Source organism: Tachysurus vachellii, chromosome 21 (genome assembly GCF_030014155.1).
Source record: "Tachysurus vachellii isolate PV-2020 chromosome 21, HZAU_Pvac_v1, whole genome shotgun sequence".
Classification (NCBI taxonomy): domain Eukaryota; kingdom Metazoa; phylum Chordata; class Actinopteri; order Siluriformes; family Bagridae; genus Tachysurus; species Tachysurus vachellii.
This window is the reverse complement of record NC_083480.1, coordinates 15,178,471-15,198,510: the sequence shown is the minus strand read 5'-3', so window position 1 is coordinate 15,198,510 and position 20,040 is coordinate 15,178,471. Positions and strand designations below refer to the sequence as shown.

General features: G+C 40.1%; 2 protein-coding genes across 12 annotated transcripts in view; both read left to right on the top strand.

The window, feature by feature from the left end:
* Nucleotides 1–9,940, top strand: part of brd4 (bromodomain containing 4) — a 43,355-nt gene extending 33,415 nt beyond the window's left edge. For 8 of the 11 annotated variants that reach the window (XM_060897578.1, XM_060897583.1, XM_060897580.1 and 5 more), the window contains 13 exons: nucleotides 1,441–1,569; nucleotides 1,648–1,887; nucleotides 2,151–2,371; nucleotides 2,675–3,051; nucleotides 3,665–3,766; nucleotides 3,848–4,249; nucleotides 4,689–5,408; nucleotides 5,685–5,791; nucleotides 5,872–6,028; nucleotides 6,176–6,312; nucleotides 6,424–6,626; nucleotides 7,494–7,761; nucleotides 8,965–9,940. In XM_060897578.1, the coding sequence (XP_060753561.1) occupies nucleotides 1,441–1,569; nucleotides 1,648–1,887; nucleotides 2,151–2,371; nucleotides 2,675–3,051; nucleotides 3,665–3,766; nucleotides 3,848–4,249; nucleotides 4,689–5,408; nucleotides 5,685–5,791; nucleotides 5,872–6,028; nucleotides 6,176–6,312; nucleotides 6,424–6,626; nucleotides 7,494–7,761; nucleotides 8,965–9,033 (3,132 nt within the window). In that variant the 3' untranslated portion in view covers nucleotides 9,034–9,940. The remainder of the gene's footprint in view (nucleotides 1–1,440; nucleotides 1,570–1,647; nucleotides 1,888–2,150; nucleotides 2,372–2,674; nucleotides 3,052–3,664; nucleotides 3,767–3,847; nucleotides 4,250–4,688; nucleotides 5,409–5,684; nucleotides 5,792–5,871; nucleotides 6,029–6,175; nucleotides 6,313–6,423; nucleotides 6,627–7,493; nucleotides 7,762–8,964) is intronic. The other 3 variants (XM_060897577.1, XM_060897582.1, XM_060897584.1) reach the window with 2 other exon arrangements.
* A 4,887-nt stretch (nucleotides 9,941–14,827) lies between these two features.
* Nucleotides 14,828–19,771, top strand: LOC132864140 (protein PET100 homolog, mitochondrial). The gene is made up of 4 exons (XM_060897401.1): nucleotides 14,828–14,926; nucleotides 18,747–18,833; nucleotides 18,916–18,948; nucleotides 19,435–19,771. The coding sequence occupies exons 1-4, from the start codon at nucleotides 14,900–14,902 to the stop codon at nucleotides 19,522–19,524; spliced, it is 237 nt and encodes a 78-aa protein (XP_060753384.1). The 5' UTR covers nucleotides 14,828–14,899; the 3' UTR covers nucleotides 19,525–19,771.
* The last annotated feature ends 269 nt before the right edge of the window (nucleotides 19,772–20,040 follow it).

Sequence of the window (20,040 nt, the reverse complement as noted above, 5' to 3'; positions counted from 1 at the left end):
AAGTTTCATTACACAGTCAAGTGTTTAGTTGTTGTTGTTTTTTTTTTTTTTAAACGGTTTTACCATTTTTTTTTCAAGGTTGTACATATAAGAGAAGCAATTAGACACCAGATAAAAATCCACCAACTCCTCCTTAAAGGTGGGGTGTCCGTTTGTTTAAAAGCTAACGTTGACAGTTGAAATCACCAAAACAAACACGCCCCTAAACCCAAATGGGTCCCACCCCTGTATTGATAGCTCCGCCCGCACATACATACGTAACCCAGGCAACTAATGGAAAGAAATGTGTCTTTATCATAGCTGAAGGGAAGAACGATACGATTGCAGATAAACAAACAAGCAAAAATGACACACAAGCATAATCATGTAAAGGACAAAGGCATATATTAGTTCTGTGTAACAAAGCAAAACCAACGTTACTCACCTATCGAGAAGGAAAAAAGCGCCTCGGCGTCTTAAGTAAAGTTGGTCACATATTCACAGATTGGAGTTTCCCGAGTCAATAACTCCTGAGCTAAACACTGTTACTACACAAAACACGGTTGTAGCTGCGTCTCTACTTTACTACGATAGAAAAGAGGTGTTATTTGTGTAGTAACAGCGTTTAGCTCAGGAGTTATTGACTCAGGAAAGTCCAATCTGTGAATATGTGACCAACTTCCTGCTCCTTCAGTTCTCTCCAGCGCTGGAAAGCTGATCCTATATTAACACGTCCTACTTCTTACCTTATCGTAAGTCTTTCTTCTCTTTCTTTCTTTGTTTTTATCCTCCATGTCAATGTTAAAATCGCTTTCTGCTGATGTCACACATGTGCACTGAACACTCTCTCCGCCCATATTGACAAGACACGCCCCTTTCTGCTCATTGGCTACACGTTAGTTTTGATATTTGTTTTGTTTGTTGTCCCGACTCAGTTTTCTGAAGCGTTTCTCAAACAACGGAGACCCCACCTTTAAAACACTGCCTTATATAGTAAACCTGCGATGTGTTAGATAGAATATCAGTTTGGTAAACAGGTGAATGAACCTATATATAAAGATTTTCTGTCCTGGATTTTAAGAATGTGAGACACCTCCCCAGAGAGATGGTTCTCCTTCACAGAGATACGAGATATGGTCTAGATTAGATTTTTTATTCTCAGAATTTGTCTAGGAGGCTCAGATGATTTTTACAATATTGTTATTCGTTTTATGGTTATTCAGGCTTATTTATTTGCTTCTTCCCTACACTGTTTATATCATTTGATCATATTTTGCCCCATGTGTCATCAGGAGCATTAACCCACAAACATTCTTCTGTTGTAGTTTTATTTATTAATGATTTTATGAATTCCAACAACAGGCACTGACTCTATAATGCTGCACGCTGCGTTTTGATTTCTGTAAGCGCGTCTTCATCATTTTCATCATCACGTGTTTTTGTTCTATTTTGTTTTTCTAGGACAAGTTAGACAACAGACAGTACAGAGATGCGCAGGAGTTCGCTGCGGACGTACGGTTAATGTTCTCCAACTGCTACAAATACAACCCTCCAGATCACGAGGTCGTGGTGATGGCGCGCAAGCTGCAGGTACGTAGACGCACCGACGCCGAATCCCTCCCGAACGTCTTTATTTCGGCTCATCGAGAACTACCTGTCTTTCCACAGGACGTGTTTGAGATGCGGTTTGCTAAGATGCCCGATGAGCCAGAGGAAGTCTTTACACCCGCACCTGCCCCCGTGCTGCACCCCGCGGCCCCCGTGAAGCCTCAGCCACCCATCGCCGCCCCCTCGTCCTCCGACAGCTCCAGCGACTCCTCGTCTGAATCGGAATCCTCTACCGACGACTCGGAGGAGGAGAGGGCTCAGAGGCTGGCTGAGCTCAAGGAGCAGGTGTGGAAATCAGAGGTGTCCTTCTAAAGGACACATGGTCCTTTTTTATTCATTAATAGCTAACGATGCAATAAGGTACATAAGCTGTATGTTACCATAGAAACAATAAAGTTAATCTACACTGGCGATTTGTAGACATAATCCCTGATGTTGCAAGATCAGACTCTTGATTACATAACCAGTTCTCGACACGTCGGTCTTGAGTGACAGCCACGTCAGAGGACAAAACGAGTCGAAGTATAATTAATCACGTCGACCTTCCTGTTTCTGCAACGTAGCTCAAGGCGGTCCACGAACAGCTGGCAGCCCTGTCTCAGCCCCAGGCCAGCAAACCAAAGAAGAAAGAGAAGGACAAGAAGGAAAAAAAGAAGGAGAAGCACAAAAAGAAAGCCATCCCCGGACTGGACGAGATCCTAGAGCCAGCTTCGGCTCTCCCGACACCGAAGAGCAAGAACAAGAACAACAAGGATCCTCTGCCCAAGAAGACCAAGAAGCCAAGGTGAGTCCCAGAGCTTTTTTATTTTTATTTATTTATTTATTTTAAGAGCGAGAAAGTAAAATGGTCATTTAGCTGCTTCTTTTGATTCACAATAACTCTCGTGTGGTCTGGATGTGTGTGGAACATTTACACGATGCACCGTATTAAACAGAGCGAATTCTACTTCTGACCTCAGTTAATATAACATAAACCTAAGGAAACTCCCAATAGTCACAGTACTGAGGTCTTTTTTTTTTTAATTAATCTGTGATTTTTCCAGAGTGTCATTTAAAAAAATCTCTCGTTTCTCTTCCGATCCTGCAGTAAGAAGGAGGGCATAAAGAACAACCGCTCAATTCCTCCCCCAGGGACCGCGCCTCCCACCCTGCAGCCGGGGCCCGGCCTCGACCCTGTGGAAGAGCTGACTCTGGGAGGAGGACCAGGATCCGCAAGCTTGGTGTCGGCCGAGAAGTGTAAGCCCATGTCGTACGAGGAGAAGAGGCAGCTGAGCCTCGACATCAATAAGCTGCCTGGGGACAAGCTGGGCCGCGTGGTCCACATCATTCAATCCCGCGAGCCTTCGCTCAAAAACTCCAACCCGGACGAGATCGAGATCGACTTTGAGACGCTAAAACCTTCCACGCTGCGCGAGCTGGAGAGATACGTTTCATCCTGTCTCCGCAAGAAGAAGAAACCTCCAGGTTTGTCTCTATTTAAAACTGTTATGATTACAGGATTAAAGTCTTATTTGTTATCTGTTTCTGTTGTTTAAATTAATTATACTATCCTGATTTCTTGGCCAAATAAATAAACAAACGTGTGCAAACGAATAAATAAGGGACAAACGCTGAATATTTATGAATCAACAGTCAGTCAGATATTTCACTTGACTGTACAGTTAAATATTTTTTGTTTGATTGCATTCACTATTTTGGCTTTCTCAATATTTTACACAAAACATGTAAAATACACCATCATCTTTATATCGGATAATAATCGTCTGCGGCGAAGTTAGCGTGTTTCGTTCAGATGATTTAGCCATCTGTTTGTTACCATGTGTTTGTTTATTTCTCTCGTTCAAGTGCCTCATGCTCGAGTTTACTCAAACGCAACCATTCATGTGTGAGGGACATACACATGTTTATAATTTAAAAGAAAAGCCAGGTTTTTGTTGAATATAAAACGATCAGATGTGTTAAATGCGGTTAATAATTGTGACCAGTAATTAGAATTTTTTTTATTATAGAGACAGTGTTTAGATTAACGTGCAGCTGACCGACAAAGTACGTTAACGTTAACTTTCCCCGATTACAGAAAAAAACATGGAGACCATGAGCGCTAAGCCAAAAGGCTCATCTTCAGACTCGGGCAGCAGCAGCGAGTCAAGCTCTTCCGACAGCGAGGATTCTGAGTCAGGTAACGATGTCGTGATTTCTTCACCGCCTCGTCTTCCTGAATGGTTTTGATTACAGCTGTTTTGTCTGTTCAATATTTCAGGAATGGCCTCTAAATTGAAGAAGAGAAGTCTCTATGCTAAAGATGGAAAGAAAGGCCACCACCCTGTGATAGCACCAGGTTTGGTCCAGCCTCAGATTCCCCTCCAGCCCCAGGCTCCGGTCTTACAGCCCACTGATCAGATAAAACAACAGCAGCAGCAGCAACATCCTTCTCCTGCAGCGTACATGGCTCCTCCGGTCACGGCGCTGGAGTCGTCTCAGCTTCTCGAGAACACGCTCGACTCTTTGCCCCACTTCGGACAGCCCCTCATGCACATACCCCACCACGCTAACGACTCGTCCTCTCCTGCCCCGCCTCACCTCAACGCTCACACAGCAAGTGGCCCCGGGTCACCTGACACACACCCATTCTTAAACCAGCACCCCATCCTCCCGTCCCCAGGTGTGTAACAGCATCCGGTCAGCGATCTAATACACTAAAACAGAACCCGAATACAGTATCAAGGCCTTTTCTCGCTATAATTATTTCATTCACTGAATCAGATGTGTTTCAGATTGGGTTGGAAATCGTTCAATGATAACTTAATCTGTGTTACTGTAATATAAGTGACTCCTTAAGCATTATGATGATTTTTTTTTTGTTTAAGTATGTAAGTTTAATGTCCGTCTTTACGCAATCCCAGTTTGACAGCATTTACAGAGCCGGACAATATTAGCGTGTAGCTGCGGCACTTTAGACTTGACCAAACTGAGTTAAGTAAAATTAAAAATCTAGCTCGATATGATTGACAGGACAACCGTGTGCTGTGCTTTTATGCCGTAGGTGCAGTGTTTTCGTAAAATGACTTTATGGAATTTATTTTCCTCATGTTTTTCTGCAGCACTGCACAACGCTATGCCTCAGCAACCTTCACGTCCCAGCAACAGAGCGGCGGCGCTCCCCGCCAAACCTCCGCAGCCTACGCCTCCCCAGCAGCCCCTGCAGCTCCAGCCCCAGCAGCCTCCTCCAACCCAGCACCATCTCCCTCACCCCCTCCTGCACCCTCCTCAGCCCATCCGCCAAAGGCCGCTGTCTCCTCCTACGCTCACCCCACAGGGCCTGCTCTCGTCACAGCCTCCTCAGTTGCTGCTGGAGGATGACGAGGAACCCATGCCCATCCCGCAGGTCCTCTACATGCATCAACACTTGCAGGGTCGGCAACATCAGCAGCAGCAACAGGTGTCGCTCATGCAGTCGCTCCAGGCTCGTCAGTCACAGCCGCAGAGCCAACCGTCCCTGCTACAGACTGTGCAGGTGCAGTCACAGCTGCCTGTGCAGTCACAGCTGCCTGTCCAGACTCAGCCCCAAGCTGCTCCAGCGCACCAGCCTTCGCCGCAGATGCCCCAGCATGCACCCAGACACATGCAGCAATCACAGAGCCAGCAGCAACAGCAGCAGCAGCTGGCTTTCTCACAAGGTCCAGTGCAGACCACGCAGACGCAGCCGACGCAGCACAAGGTGGCCATGGCTCCCAGTAAAGCGCAGCAACAGATTATTCAGCAGCAGCAACAGCAGCAGCATCCTTCTCCACGTCAACACAAACCTGATCCTTACGGCACAGGTCAGGGTTAAAAAATGCAGCGGAACTTTAGTCCTTTTGGTTTTTTTTTTCCAGCTCTGTCTCCTCCGTGTTACTGCTCAAACAGATTGCTTTTTCGAGATGTGACGTTTCTTTTACATTTCGAGGGCTCGAAATTGAATGTTTTGATAAATGACTTAAGAACTTAGCGTAAGGCATTTTAATAGCATCATGTAAAGGGTTAAATCCTTACTACTTGGTCAAATGTGGTTCTTGTCAGACTTTATTAACATCATCTTGTCTTTCTGTTTAAAACAGGGCACCTGAGAGAAAACCCCTCTCCTCTTATGATGCATTCCCCTCAGATTTCCCAGTATCCTCCTGTAGTCCATCAGTCTCCTCCGCAAAACATCCAGCCCAAAAAAGTGAGTGTAACGTTCACGCTCTCGCACTTCTCATTCATTCAGTCCCGTCTCACTAACGCGTGACGTCGTCTTTCCCGCAGGAGCAGCAGCGAGGGCCGCCAGCTCTCGGACCTCTCAAGGAGGAGAAGCAGCCGCCCTCGCCTGTGATGAGGAGCGAGTCCTTCAGCCCACCCATACGACAGGAACCACACAAACAGCCAGAGAGCAAGACACACATGCCCGGCCATGGGCAGCAGAGTGAGTCCTGGGGCTCATTTCACTATTTAAACGTATTTTTTTTTTGTTTTGTTTTGATGCACTGCTGATACATGATGATATCATCGACATCATTCATGTCGCAAGGTCATTTATTTTCTCTTTATCATCTCTTCTCTTCTTATTCAGGGCCAGACATGAAGCCTCTGGACACTTCTCGCCCCGTGATCCGCTCCTCCGACCAGAGCGGTCCGCCACCCACAATGCCTGACAAGGACAAGTTCAAACAAGAGCCCAAGACGCCTGTGGCTCCCAAAAAGGTACAGGTGGGTGGAAAGGACCATTTCGGACCATTTTAAATCTTTTATAGAAACATTTCTGTAACAACATGCTGAAATACAAAGAGAGTTTTAATGTTTAACTTGTTTATCCTGCAGGACGTAATACTGAAGAACATGGGCTCGTGGGCCAGCCTGGCGCAGAGGTCCACGTCTACGCCATCTGCAGTCAAATCCAGCAGCGACAGCTTCGAGCAGTTCCGTCGTGTAGCACGGGAGAAGGAGGAGAGGGAGAAAGCGCTGAAGGCTCAGGCAGAGCAGGCTGAGAAGGACCGGCTGCGTAGAGAGCAGGAGAAACAGCGGTGAGACAAACGTTTAGCTAACACGAGGAGGAATGCGTAGAGTCGTAGTGCGTTCGATCAGTGTGTGTCTGCTGATTGGAAGGACCGTGTTAGAACTCTAAGAAATTCCTCAGTCATTTCTGATGGACCAGACTTTTCCCTTTAGGTTAATTACCACCTATTAAGTATTTTGGCAGTCACAAGAATACAGTGTTCGCAAGTTAAAGATTAAAGTGCATCATCTCGTAATATGGACTCATCGAACTTTTCTGGCCTTCTGTCTGCTTTTAGCACAAAGCAACAAACTTTCTCTGCTGTATATCAGTTTGACGTGTCTGTACAGCCGCATAGCTGAACGTCTTCACTCTCGAAACGTGCGTGGGATTAAATTAAGAAAGCGAAACAGTGTGGCGTTCATCAGGGTGACTTCACTGTACAGCAATTCAACTGCTGTTCACTACAGAGCACGTGAACATGTAAACGATCCTTTATTTACAGTTCCTGACTATTGCATCAAACGGAGCTACGGCCAACTTATAACCTATCGTAACTTCTGTTTTTTTTCTTGTGACGGGTGACCCGTTACATGGGTGACCCGTTACATGGGTGACCCGTTACATGGGTGACCCGTTACATGGGTGACCCGTTACATGGGTGACCCTTTACGTGTGACTAACCACGCCTGCTTCTTTCACCATCGAAAGCCACAAGCGATACGATCAATTGATGTCGCTGTAGATGTGGAACATTACAATTTTACTTGACGCACTTGAATTTCAACATTTTTATTTCCCTTTTTATGTAAATGAATATTATTCCTCATGTCTAATAAAAATAGTCACAGCTCAGTGAAACACTTTGTGATTATCTCCCTCTGTCTGTCTAAAGGGGCCGTGACGATGACGATTCGATGGAGGTGACTCGAAGGCCTCACGAGGAGCAGCGGAGGCGCTCGGAGCACCAGCAGCCCCAGGCTCCTCCGCCGCAACAGCAGCTCCAGGCTCCACCCCAAACACCGAACCAACAGCCCCAGACGCCGTCCGCCACGCAGCCGTCACAGGCTCCCCCTCAGTCCCCGGCTTCCAGTCAGAGCGCCCTCGACCAGCACAGAGAGATGGCACGCCGCCGTGAGCAGGAGAGGAGGAGGAGAGAGGCGGTGAGTGCATTACCTCTGGCCTCTTAGTGCTGAGTTATACTTCTGTATCATCACTCAGGGCTCGCACACTGGATGGAAAATCGTCACCCTTAAAGAAGGAGGAATATTATAACAGTTAAAGCTCAGTGAGGTGGACGGTTACAGAGGAAAATACTTGCACTCAGTGTCAGGGTTGTGGATGTTGTCACTAGTTTTTACCTTGTGATGCTGCATAAACTGTTAAAAACTGTGCTGGAGTTTTCTTTAATGGAATTCTCTTTAATTAAAAGTGGGATTTCTTCCATTATCTACTGTGAGATTAACCAACAAGCCAATTAATAACAAGTCATTTTTTCCCCATAACTTTTTTTTTTATTTCATTCATCTTCACCAGTGTAGCAATAATTCTGAAGCATTTATCATTGCTCTTTCTTTCCGCCTGTCTCTCGCTCTTTCCCTCCGTCTCTGTCTCTCGCTCTTTCCCTTCGTCTGTCTCTCGCTCTTTCCCTCCATCTCTGTCTCTCGCTCTTTCCCTCCGCCTGTCTCTCGCTCTTTCCCTCCGTCTCTGTCTCTTGCTCTTTCCCTCCGTCTCTGTCTCTCGCTCTTTCCCTTCGCCTGTCTCTCGCTCTTTCCCTTCGCCTGTCTCTCGCTCTTTCCCTTCGCCTGTCTCTCGCTCTTTCCCTTCGCCTGTCTCTCGCTCTTTCCCTTCGCCTGTCTCTCGCTCTTTCCCTCCGTCTCTGTCTCTCGCTCTTTCCCTCCGTCTCTGTCTCTCGCTCTTTCCCTTCGCCTGTCTCTCGCTCTTTCCCTTCGCCTGTCTCTCGCTCTTTCCCTTCGCCTGTCTCTCGCTCTTTCCCTTCGCCTGTCTCTCGCTCTTTCCCTTCGCCTGTCTCTCGCTCTTTCCCTTCGCCTGTCTCTCGCTCTTTCCCTTCGCCTGTCTCTCGCTCTTTCCCTCCGCCTGTCTCTCGCTCTTTCCCTCCGCCTGTCTCTCGCTCTTTCTTTCCGTCTCTGTCTCTCGCTCTTTCTTTCCGTCTCTGTCTCTCGCTCTTTCTTTCCGTCTCTGTCTCTCGCTCTTTCCCTCCGTCTCTGTCTCTCGCTCTTTCCCTCCGTCTCTGTCTCTCGCTCTTTCCCTCCGTCTTTGTCTCTCGCTCTTTCCCTCCGTCTCTGTCTCTGACACACACACAGTAATTGTCATGCATCGTTTAACTTTTGCTGTCTCTTTCACAGATGGCAGCTACCATTGATATGAATTTCCAAAGCGATCTGATGGCGATCTTCGAGGAGAACTTGTTTTGAAGTGCACAAGGAGGCATAAGAGACTGCAAAAAAACAAAAAACAAAAAACAAAACTGCTAGTGGATTCCTCTGCATAGAGAAATATCAGACTGATGAAACAGTAAGGGAATTTTAAAAGAATTAAAAAGACCCCAACTGAGAGCATGAGAAAACCGAGCCACAGAGGCAGAAATGGCACTGGGTGAGCTGAGGCCTTGACAGGACGCCCCCTGTAGCCTCAGCGGGGGAAAACACGGAGGGACCCTCGAGCTGGGACGTCTTTGCCTCTTTGGCATTATTCCTGGATTTAAACCCGTATAAGTAGCAGGAAGGAGAGGACGCTTTGTTGGGGCAATCTTTCGCACGAATGGGAGCAATGCTTTGGACCTTGATATCAGTGGAAGTATATCTAAGTGACAACAGTGTAAACATACTGATTTTACCCAGAGTAGGCTGTTCATCAACTGCCAGATGTGTGAGGGGTATCGCATTTGTTTTTCCCTCCTTTCACTTTTTTCTCTTTATTTTCCTGGTTTTTTTTTTTTTTTGGTTTGTTTTGTTTCTTTTATTTTTTTGTTGTTGTTTTTATTTTTAACACAAGCAAGCGATTTATGCTAACAACTCATGATCATAACGTGGAACGGAGGTACACAGCGTCATCACTGTTCACAGACCAGACCCAGGGTATGAACAACAACAACATCAAAATACTACACCCAAATACCCAGGTGTTATCACTTTCATTTCTTTGTTCTACTTATCTACTGTAAAAAAAAAAAATACTTTCTTATTTTCTTAAAGATTATTGTTTTTTTTGTTTTTTTTGTTTTTTGTTTTGTTTTGTTTTTTTAAAACCTTCTTACCAACACTTAACCATTTCTTCTGATGTCTATGCCAAACAAGTTCTAGTCCCTGAGACGTTTTTTTTTTTTTTTTTCTTTTCCATTTAACTTGTTTCTCTCTCTTGTCTCTCTCTTCCTTTTTTTTTTTTTTTTTTTTTTAATATATATAAATATATTTTCTTGTCCTTCAGACCAGACGTGAAAGTTTAGGTAGCCTTGTTAGTAGAATATAACTAATATATGCATTATTCCGACAATTGAAGACAAAAAAAAAAAAAGGTTAAGTTATACTTTAATCCACGGTGAGAGGAGCTGTTTACCTGTTATCCTTGAGTTTGAGATTACCTTTTTAAAAAAATGCATACAGTGCTACATTACTTTGTGTATTATACGTCATAAGAAAGAGGAACCGAAAGCGTCTGGGAGCGATTCACGTTCACGCTTACGGTTTCTAGAAATAATCGTAAGCTCGAGTGCGTATGAGCAGCCGGCTGACTCCGAATCCTCCGAGACTCCTCCGAAGTCACCTCTCAAGGCATTTCTTGCATGGCTCCTCTTTCTTTCTCTCGCTCTCTCTCTCTCTCTCTCTCTTTCTTTCTCTCAATCTTGTTTTTTTTTTTATTTTGCTCTTTTTTCCTTTTCGCAGATCATTTCATGATAAGCAACCGGAGGGGACTGTACGCTGTTCTAGACGTGACCGATTTTGAAAAACAGTACAAAAAAATTGCAACCGCTCTGATTTTATATCATCGTTCTTGTTCAATTCTAGTGGATGTGAGTTCTAATTATGTTATTCGAGTCAGATTTAAGGTCGGGTGGAACAAAGGGGAGGGCAGGGTGGGTTTTATTTGTTGTTTGTTTTTTTTTTTTGAGGACCCCGCATTAAAGCAGGTGCCTGTATTGTATTGCGATTCTAGTCGGCATATATTACACTCTTGGGCAGGGGGAGAGGGAGAGGGAGGGACGTGTAAAAGGTTTCGGGAGGAGCAACTTGCAATTTAGCGTGGGGGGGGGGGGAGCCTGTGTAAAAAGCAAAAAAACACAAAAAGCAACAAAAAAAAAAATTTAAAAAAATATGAAAGGTCAACATTTTATATTCTACCCATTTACAAATATTCAGGTTTAAATCTAGTTTTAGCTGGACTTCTTATCCTTCACCCAGAGATTAAGGTTTTTTCTTCTTTTCTCCTTGAAGCTTGTTTTAAGAGGACGTGACTTGAGCAGCCGCATATTCATATTCTGTGCGTATGAACAGCCGAGTGTGTGCGTGTGTGTGTGAGCGAGAGAGAGTTGGTTTGGTCTTTAGTATGTGGCACAGTCAGAAATTCGTGCTCTTCCCCAGAGCGTTCATAAACACTTCACAAGAACGAGTTGCTTTGCTATCGCTCTTTTGTTTTTGTTTTTGTTTTTTTGTTTGTTTTTTTTCCCTACCCGTTTTGACGAAGTCCACATAAATAAAAATATACATTTCTTTCTTTCTTTCTTTCTTTTTTTTTTTAAATTCAGTTTGTAAAAGGTGAAAGAAGAAACACTTCATTCCTTCAAGCCTTTAAATGTATTCTGTTTGTGTTTTTCTCAGTAACAGTCAGACATTTATGTGCCATAGATATGGTGTCACCGGAGAATGTGCTGACCTGCATCTCAGCAGAGAGTTTGCTTTATTCAGGTATCTTTTTTTTTTTTCTTTTCTTTTTATTTAGTTTTTTCCCTTTTTTTCTTTCTTTTTTTTTTCGTTTGTTTGTTTATTTTTTATTTTTTTTTTTGTTGTTGTGTTCAACATTTCCCTCGACTTCTGTTTGGTATGTGAGTGAGCTATCGAGGTTAATGATTCTGTTATAATCATGATATAAACTCATCTCTTTTATAGAAAATTAAAAGGAAACAAAAAAAAAAAATCTCCTTCTTCCTGTCGTCTTTACGGTCGTTTCATTTGCGGTTATTTGGATCCGTTCATCACTTCGGTAAAGGAAAAGTTCAGTCCTTATCTCATATAAAACACAGCATTATTGTGGAACGCTGCTTAGCTTTCCTTTTAACCTGGAGGCATTTCTTGTTTATTTCTGTTCATTCTTTTAATTAATATTTAAAAAAAAATGTATACACTTTTGTAAAGTAAAAACAAGCTTCATTTAGCACTCCTACAGCTCTTAAAGGTTCTGTGTAGAAAAGAAAACAAGAAGGTTTTAATTCTTACAAATGTCCCAAGTTACATTCTCATTTTTTTTTTTTATTTAAAAAAAAAAAATAAGTCCTTGAAGGTTTAGAAACTGTAGCTTAGCCAGGAATAAAACACTAAGGTGCTATTAAAGGAAAACAATCATGGACTATCAAATCAAATTTTATTTGTCACATACACATACATACAGGGGACGACATGCAGTGAAATGCTTTATGCAACTGTCTGGTATATAAGAATAAAAAGGAATGCAATTTAGGATTTAAAAAAAATAAACCAAAACCAAAAGGAGAGAGAGAAATTAAAAAAAAGTATAAACTATATAAAAAAAACTACATAAAATATGAAAATATAAGTGGAGAAATAATGTATATACATATGCATAAATATACATATACATAAATGTGTATGTTTTTTAAAGATTGTCCTTAAAGTGTCCAGGTGCAGTATGGTGTGTAAATAGTGTATAAAGTGGCACTGTGCTGTGCAAGTCCAGAGTTAGTGTCCTTAAAATGTCCACTATGATGTCATGTGGCTGAAGACAAAGTTCTTACCACCCTGAGATCCTTAAAGCAGCGGTGTCCAATCTTATCCACAAAGGGCCGGTGTGGGTGCAGGTTTTTGTTCCAACCAAGCAGGAGCTACACCAGAGTCTACTAAAAGCCAAGAACAACTGATTAAACAGGTGGAATCAGGTGTGGCTTCTGCTTGGTTGGAAATGCCCCCACACCGGCCATTTGTGGATAAGATTGGACACCGCTGCTTTAAATCCTCGGTCATGTCCTAAAACTGACCATTTCTATTCAAGATAATTTCAAAATTAGATTTTAATGTTTTCTTTACAAACCCTTTATTTCTATCCTGTTGTCATTAATAACTTCAGTGTTTGGAATATTTAAGTCCGGCCTGATGAAAAGATGTGGACTCGTTCTTGACATGAAATAAATGAAGCTTTATTGATCATTGAAGGAATCTATTTATGTGGCGCGATCATAAAAGATCGTGTAAACTTTCTCATGGACAATTTCTTAAGATTTTTTTATTTTTTTTTTTTAAAGAAAAAATGTTTTAAAGAACATCATCGCTTAATTTTCATTTCCAGACTGATTGCATCATTAACTCTGTCCTGATGTCATGTTTTGTAAGAGATTTTTATTTTCCCTGATTCCGGCGCAGATGGAAAACTTTCGACGCTCTTTGTTCTTGATTCACATCGATGGGTTTAAACGAAAGACCGCAGCACCCTCACTGATCGGTTAATATGAACACACAATAATGATACACAATATTGATGACTGACGCCTATGTTTTCCTCTCTGTTTAGTTTTGGATGAACTTTCTCCCATAACATAGAATACATTTAGATATTTATCTTGTGCTTCTATGGTCATAATTACTCACACCCTAATGTTTTAGAAGACATTCGCCTACATAATACATCTCATTATATGGAGCTGCCAGTTTATTGGGTGCAGCAAGATAAACCTAATAAAGTAAAACAGTCACTGATGCACTGTCTAGCAAACGGTGTGTGATGAGGGAATTAAGCCACGTTATCTAGTTAAGCTAGGTGTACTAATTAACAACAAATCTCATGGACAGAAGATGAACTTTATATGTTAACGATATTAACCGATAACTGCAGTTAATTTAAGGCAAATGGTAAATGTAGGTTAAGTGACATCTTATGAGTGTAAAGTGTAAACTGCCATTATAATGAACTTGATAATGGCTAAAGAGAGTCCTTAACTAATACAGTGTAAATACAACTATGGACTAAATTCAAGAAGGTCAGCAAATGTGTCAGCAACATGCACTAAAAAAATGAAATAAACAAATAAAATAAATAAATAATAAAAAAAATTTAATTAAAAATAAAAAATGACATGAAATAAAATAAAATTAAAATTGCATTAAAAATAAAAGAAATAAATTAAATTTACAAAAATTACAAATTAAATTTAACAAAATTAAATAAAAATAAAATAATAAAAGTCAATGCTGGAGCAGTTTGATGTTTTTTTTTATATATATAACAAACAAACAAAACAGCACGGACAGGGAGGATAAAGAATCTGTAAACTGTAAAAGATCACCAGGAAATATATCATTAATAAATAATATATAATTATATACTGAAAACATTCTATATGACTCAAATAAATGTCAAATTCTGTCAAATTTTCATTCATGAACTCAAAAAATACGTTATTATTATTATTATTATTATTATTATTATTATTATTATTATTATAGTATTATTAATTATTTATCCTCCTCCTTTTATTAAGTCAAAGAAATCAAAAAAGAATAAAAGAAAAACAAAATCAGGAAACAAATTTTGGTTGAAAAAAAAAAACAACAAAAAACACAAATCTGACCAAAAGGTTTATGTGTAATCACGTGTGTGTGGAGCTCTCGGTCGCCCCACGACATGCGTCACTTCCGACTTCTCCGAGTAGAATAAAAGTTTACGCAGTGTCGCAAATATCTTTATTTTAATTAAAAAAAAAATAAAGTTATTAAATATATGTATATTTATCCAATTGGAGAAATTTTACATAAAATAAAATTTTAGATAATTTCCGGACAGTAGGCGGGACTTAGAGGAACAAGCGGGAACAAGAAGGCAACAAATCCTGGTTTTAATATTTTCCCTATAAAAATGGCAATATACGCCAGTTTAAAAATAAATAAATAAAGTAATCCACTTGCAGTCTGTGTGATTTATTATACATTTTAAATGCGTTATGAATAATCTGACAGTCGAATAGTCGTGCTTTTAATTTGATGATAAAATCAAAACCGGAAGTTGTAAATGTTGGCCGTTTGGGTGACCCTTAACTTCCTGTGACATCGGTAAGAAAACATGGGAGTCAAAATAGAAATATTTCGGGTAAGATATGAATTTGACACGTACAAACGTTTCATTCTGTCCTACATATTATAAAGCTGGTCGTGTTAATTGGCAAATAACGCCGTTTTTGCGTTAAAATTGGGGCACGAGCCGGTGCACGAGCCCGAATAGTAAGGAATACATGACAACATCTACAACAGCATTATATATGATGGTGTATCTGTGTGTTAACTGTGTTATATACAGATGATGGTGTATCTGTGTGTTAACTGTGTTATATACAGATGGTGTATCTGTGTGTTAACTGTGTTATATACAGATGATGGTGTATCTGTGTGTTAACTGTGTTATATACAGATGATGGTGTATCTGTGTGTTAACTGTGTTATATACAGATGATGGTGTATCTGTGTGTTAACTGTGTTATATACAGATGATGGTGTATCTGTGTGTTAACTGTGTTATATACAGATGATGGTGTATCTGTGTGTTAACTGTGTTATATACAGACGATGGTGTGTCTGTGTGTTAACTGTGTTATATACAGATGATGGTGTATCTGTGTGTTAACTGTGTTATATACAGATGATGGTGTATCTGTGTGTTAACTGTGTTATATACAGATGATGGTGTATCTGTGTGTTAACTGTGTTATATACAGATGATGGTGTATCTGTGTGTTAACTGTGTTATATACAGATGATGGTGTATCTGTGTGTTAACTGTGTTATATACAGATGGTGTATCTGTGTGTTAACTGTGTTATATACAGATGGTGTATCTGTGTGTTAACTGTGTTATATACAGATGGTGTGTCTGTGTGTTAACTGTGTTATATACAGATGATGGTGTATCTGTGTGTTAACTGTGTTATATACAGATGATGGTGTATCTGTGTGTTAACTGTGTTATATACAGATGATGGTGTATCTGTGTGTTAACTGTGTTATATACAGATGATGGTGTATCTGTGTGTTAACTGTGTTATATACAGATGATGGTGTATCTGTGTGTTAACTGTGTTATATACAGATGATGGTGTATCTGTGTGTTAACTGTGTTATATACAGATGATGGTGTATCTGTGTGTTAACTGTGTTATATACAGATGGATGGTGTATCTGTGTGTTAACTGTGTTATATACAGATGATGGTGTATCTGTGTGTTAACTGTGTTATATACAGATGATGGTGTATCTGTGTGTTAACTGTGTTATATACAGATGATGGTGTATCTGTGTGTTAACTGTGTTATATACAGATGATGGTGTATCTGTGTGTTAACTGTGTTATATACAGATGGTGTATCTGTGTGTTAACTGTGTTATATACAGATGATGGTGTATCTGTGTGTTAACTGTGTTATATACAGATGATGTAGAATCAGTGTGTTAACTGTGTTATATACAGATGATGGTGTGTCTGTGTGTTAACTGTGTTATATACAGATGATGGTGTATCTGTGTGTTAACTGTGTTATATACAGATGATGGAGTATCTGTGTGTTAACTGTGTTATATACAGATGATGGTGTATCTGTGTGTTAACTGTGTTATATACAGATGATGGTGTATCTGTGTGTTAACTGTGTTATATACAGATGATGGTGTATCTGTGTGTTAACTGTGTTATATACAGATGATGGTGTATCTGTGTGTTAACTGTGTTATATACAGATGATGGTGTATCTGTGTGTTAACTGTGTTATATACAGATGGTGTATCTGTGTGTTAACTGTGTTATATACAGATGATGGTGTATCTGTGTGTTAACTGTGTTATATACAGATGATGGTGTATCTGTGTGTTAACTGTGTTATATACAGATGATGGTGTATCTGTGTGTTAACTGTGTTATATACAGATGATGGTGTATCTGTGTGTTAACTGTGTTATATACAGATGATGGTGTATCTGTGTGTTAACTGTGTTATATACAGATGATGGTGTATCTGTGTGTTAACTGTGTTATATACAGATGGTGTATCTGTGTGTTAACTGTGTTATATACAGATGATGGTGTATCTGTGTGTTAACTGTGTTATATACAGATGATGGTGTATCTGTGTGTTAACTGTGTTATATACAGATGATGGTGTATCTGTGTGTTAACTGTGTTATATACAGATGATGGTGTATCTGTGTGTTAACTGTGTTATATACAGATGATGGTGTATCTGTGTGTTAACTGTGTTATATACAGATGGTGTATCTGTGTGTTAACTGTGTTATATACAGATGATGGTGTATCTGTGTGTTAACTGTGTTATATACAGATGATGGTGTATCTGTGTGTTAACTGTGTTATATACAGATGATGGTGTATCTGTGTGTTAACTGTGTTATATACAGATGATGGTGTATCTGTGTGTTAACTGTGTTATATACAGATGATGGTGTATCTGTGTGTTAACTGTGTTATATACAGATGATGGTGTATCTGTGTGTTAACTGTGTTATATACAGATGATGGTGTATCTGTGTGTTAACTGTGTTATATACAGATGATGGTGTATCTGTGTGTTAACTGTGTTATATACAGATGATGGTGTATCTGTGTGTTAACTGTGTTATATACAGATGATGGTGTATCTGTGTGTTAACTGTGTTATATACAGATGATGGTGTATCTGTGTGTTAACTGTGTTATATACAGATGATGGTGTATCTGTGTGTTAACTGTGTTATATACAGATGATGGTGTATCTGTGTGTTAACTGTGTTATATACAGATGATGGTGTATCTGTGTGTTAACTGTGTTATATACAGATGATGGTGTATCTGTGTGTTAACTGTGTTATATACAGATGATGGTGTATCTGTGTGTTAACTGTGTTATATACAGATGATGGTGTATCTGTGTGTTAACTGTGTTATATACAGATGATGGTGTATCTGTGTGTTAACTGTGTTATATACAGATGATGGTGTATCTGTGTGTTAACTGTGTTATATACAGATGATGGTGTATCTGTGTGTTAACTGTGTTATATACAGATGATGGTGTATCTGTGTGTTAACTGTGTTATATACAGATGATGGTGTATCTGTGTGTTAACTGTGTTATATACAGATGATGGTGTATCTGTGTGTTAACTGTGTTATATACAGATGATGGTGTATCTGTGTGTTAACTGTGTTATATACAGATGATGGTGTATCTGTGTGTTAACTGTGTTATATACAGATGATGGTGTATCTGTGTGTTAACTGTGTTATATACAGATGGTGTATCTGTGTGTTAACTGTGTTATATACAGATGATGGTGTATCTGTGTGTTAACTGTGTTATATACAGATGGTGTATCTGTGTGTTAACTGTGTTATATACAGATGATGGTGTATCTGTGTGTTAACTGTGTTATATACAGATGATGGTGTATCTGTGTGTTAACTGTGTTATATACAGATGATGGTGTATCTGTGTGTTAACTGTGTTATATACAGATGATGGTGTATCTGTGTGTTAACTGTGTTATATACAGATGGTGTATCTGTGTGTTAACTGTGTTATATACAGATGATGGTGTATCTGTGTGTTAACTGTGTTATATACAGATGATGGTGTATCTGTGTGTTAACTGTGTTATATACAGATGATGGTGTATCTGTGTGTTAACTGTGTTATATACAGATGATGGTGTATCTGTGTGTTAACTGTGTTATATACAGATGGTGTATCTGTGTGTTAACTGTGTTATATACAGATGATGGTGTATCTGTGTGTTAACTGTGTTATATACAGATGATGGTGTATCTGTGTGTTAACTGTGTTATATACAGATGATGGTGTGTCTGTGTGTTAACTGTGTTATATACAGACGATGGTGTATCTGTGTGTTAACTGTGTTATATACAGATGATGGTGTATCTGTCCTTTCCTGTGGCGATGTTTTGGATTTCTAACCAAGCAGATTACTTCGAAGAGTACATTGTGAAGAGAAAAGTGAGTATTAAATGACATAGAAATGAATAGTTTGTAATGATGCTGCTGGATTCACATGATTTCTGTTTTCTTTTTCTCTCAGAGAGAGATTTTTCCACCAGATGAGAAAATGCAGGTAAGTGTTTAACTTAATAATCCTAGCATTTCTAGTCTACTTGTTTTCATTACACAGCTATTTAATTATACCTGATTAAAAAAACCCATAGAGATGCGTATTTAATAATGTGTCTGCTGAGCGTGTAGTTAATGACCTACTGAACTGCTTCTACAACATAATGATCTCAAGCTTTCTCCCCCTCCCTCTCTCTCTCTCTCTCACCCCCTCCCTCTCTCTCCTTCCCTCTCTCTCCTCTCTTTCTGCCTCTCGCTCTCTCTTTCTGTCTCTCTTTCTCCCTCCCTTCCTCCATTTCTCTCTCCCTTGCTCACACTCTCTTTTTCACTCTCTCCCACAACCTCCCCGTCCCCCCCCTTGCTCTCTGTTTCCGTCTCTGTCTCTGTCTCTCTCTCTCCCGTCAGTTATATCAGGGATTAATTGATCTATACCTTTATTTTACTTGTGGGCTGTTCATTTTATTTATTTTTTTTTTTTCCAAAAAATTAGAGGAAAGCGCTTGAGGACTTTAAGGAACGCATGAGAATTCGTAAGGAGCAAAAGATGCTGAAACAGATGGCCTTGCAGGCAGAAGACTGATGACTAATGAAGGAAACGCTGTACATGGACTGTATATTGTGAAAGACAGAGAATTGCGCAGTTTTATAAAGATCACTGCTCTCATAACACCATCAGTTCAAATGATGAATTCCATTAATCAGAACATTCAGAATGCGTTGTAAGATTTTGTGTCATTGCTGGGTAATGGATTATTTATATTTTTAAATAGAAAAATACATTGATTTTGTTTCTTATGTTCATATTCATTAAAGGTTTGTCAGCACCAGTGTGAGGGTTTTTTTTTTGTGTGTATTTACTCACTGCATCACTTACAAGTATTTTATATAATTGTCTTGGATAAAACTTTCATTGCCGAGATCAATCTTAGAAATTCACGAACAATTTAGAAAGTGTCATCAGCCTACCATGTGTATGATTTTGCCCTGAGGAAGAAAATCCCAGAAGCACAGGGAGAATATGCAGGAATCAAACCCTGACCCTGGAGATCATTCTGCCCTACACAACCCCTACTACTACTAATCAGAATCGGAATCA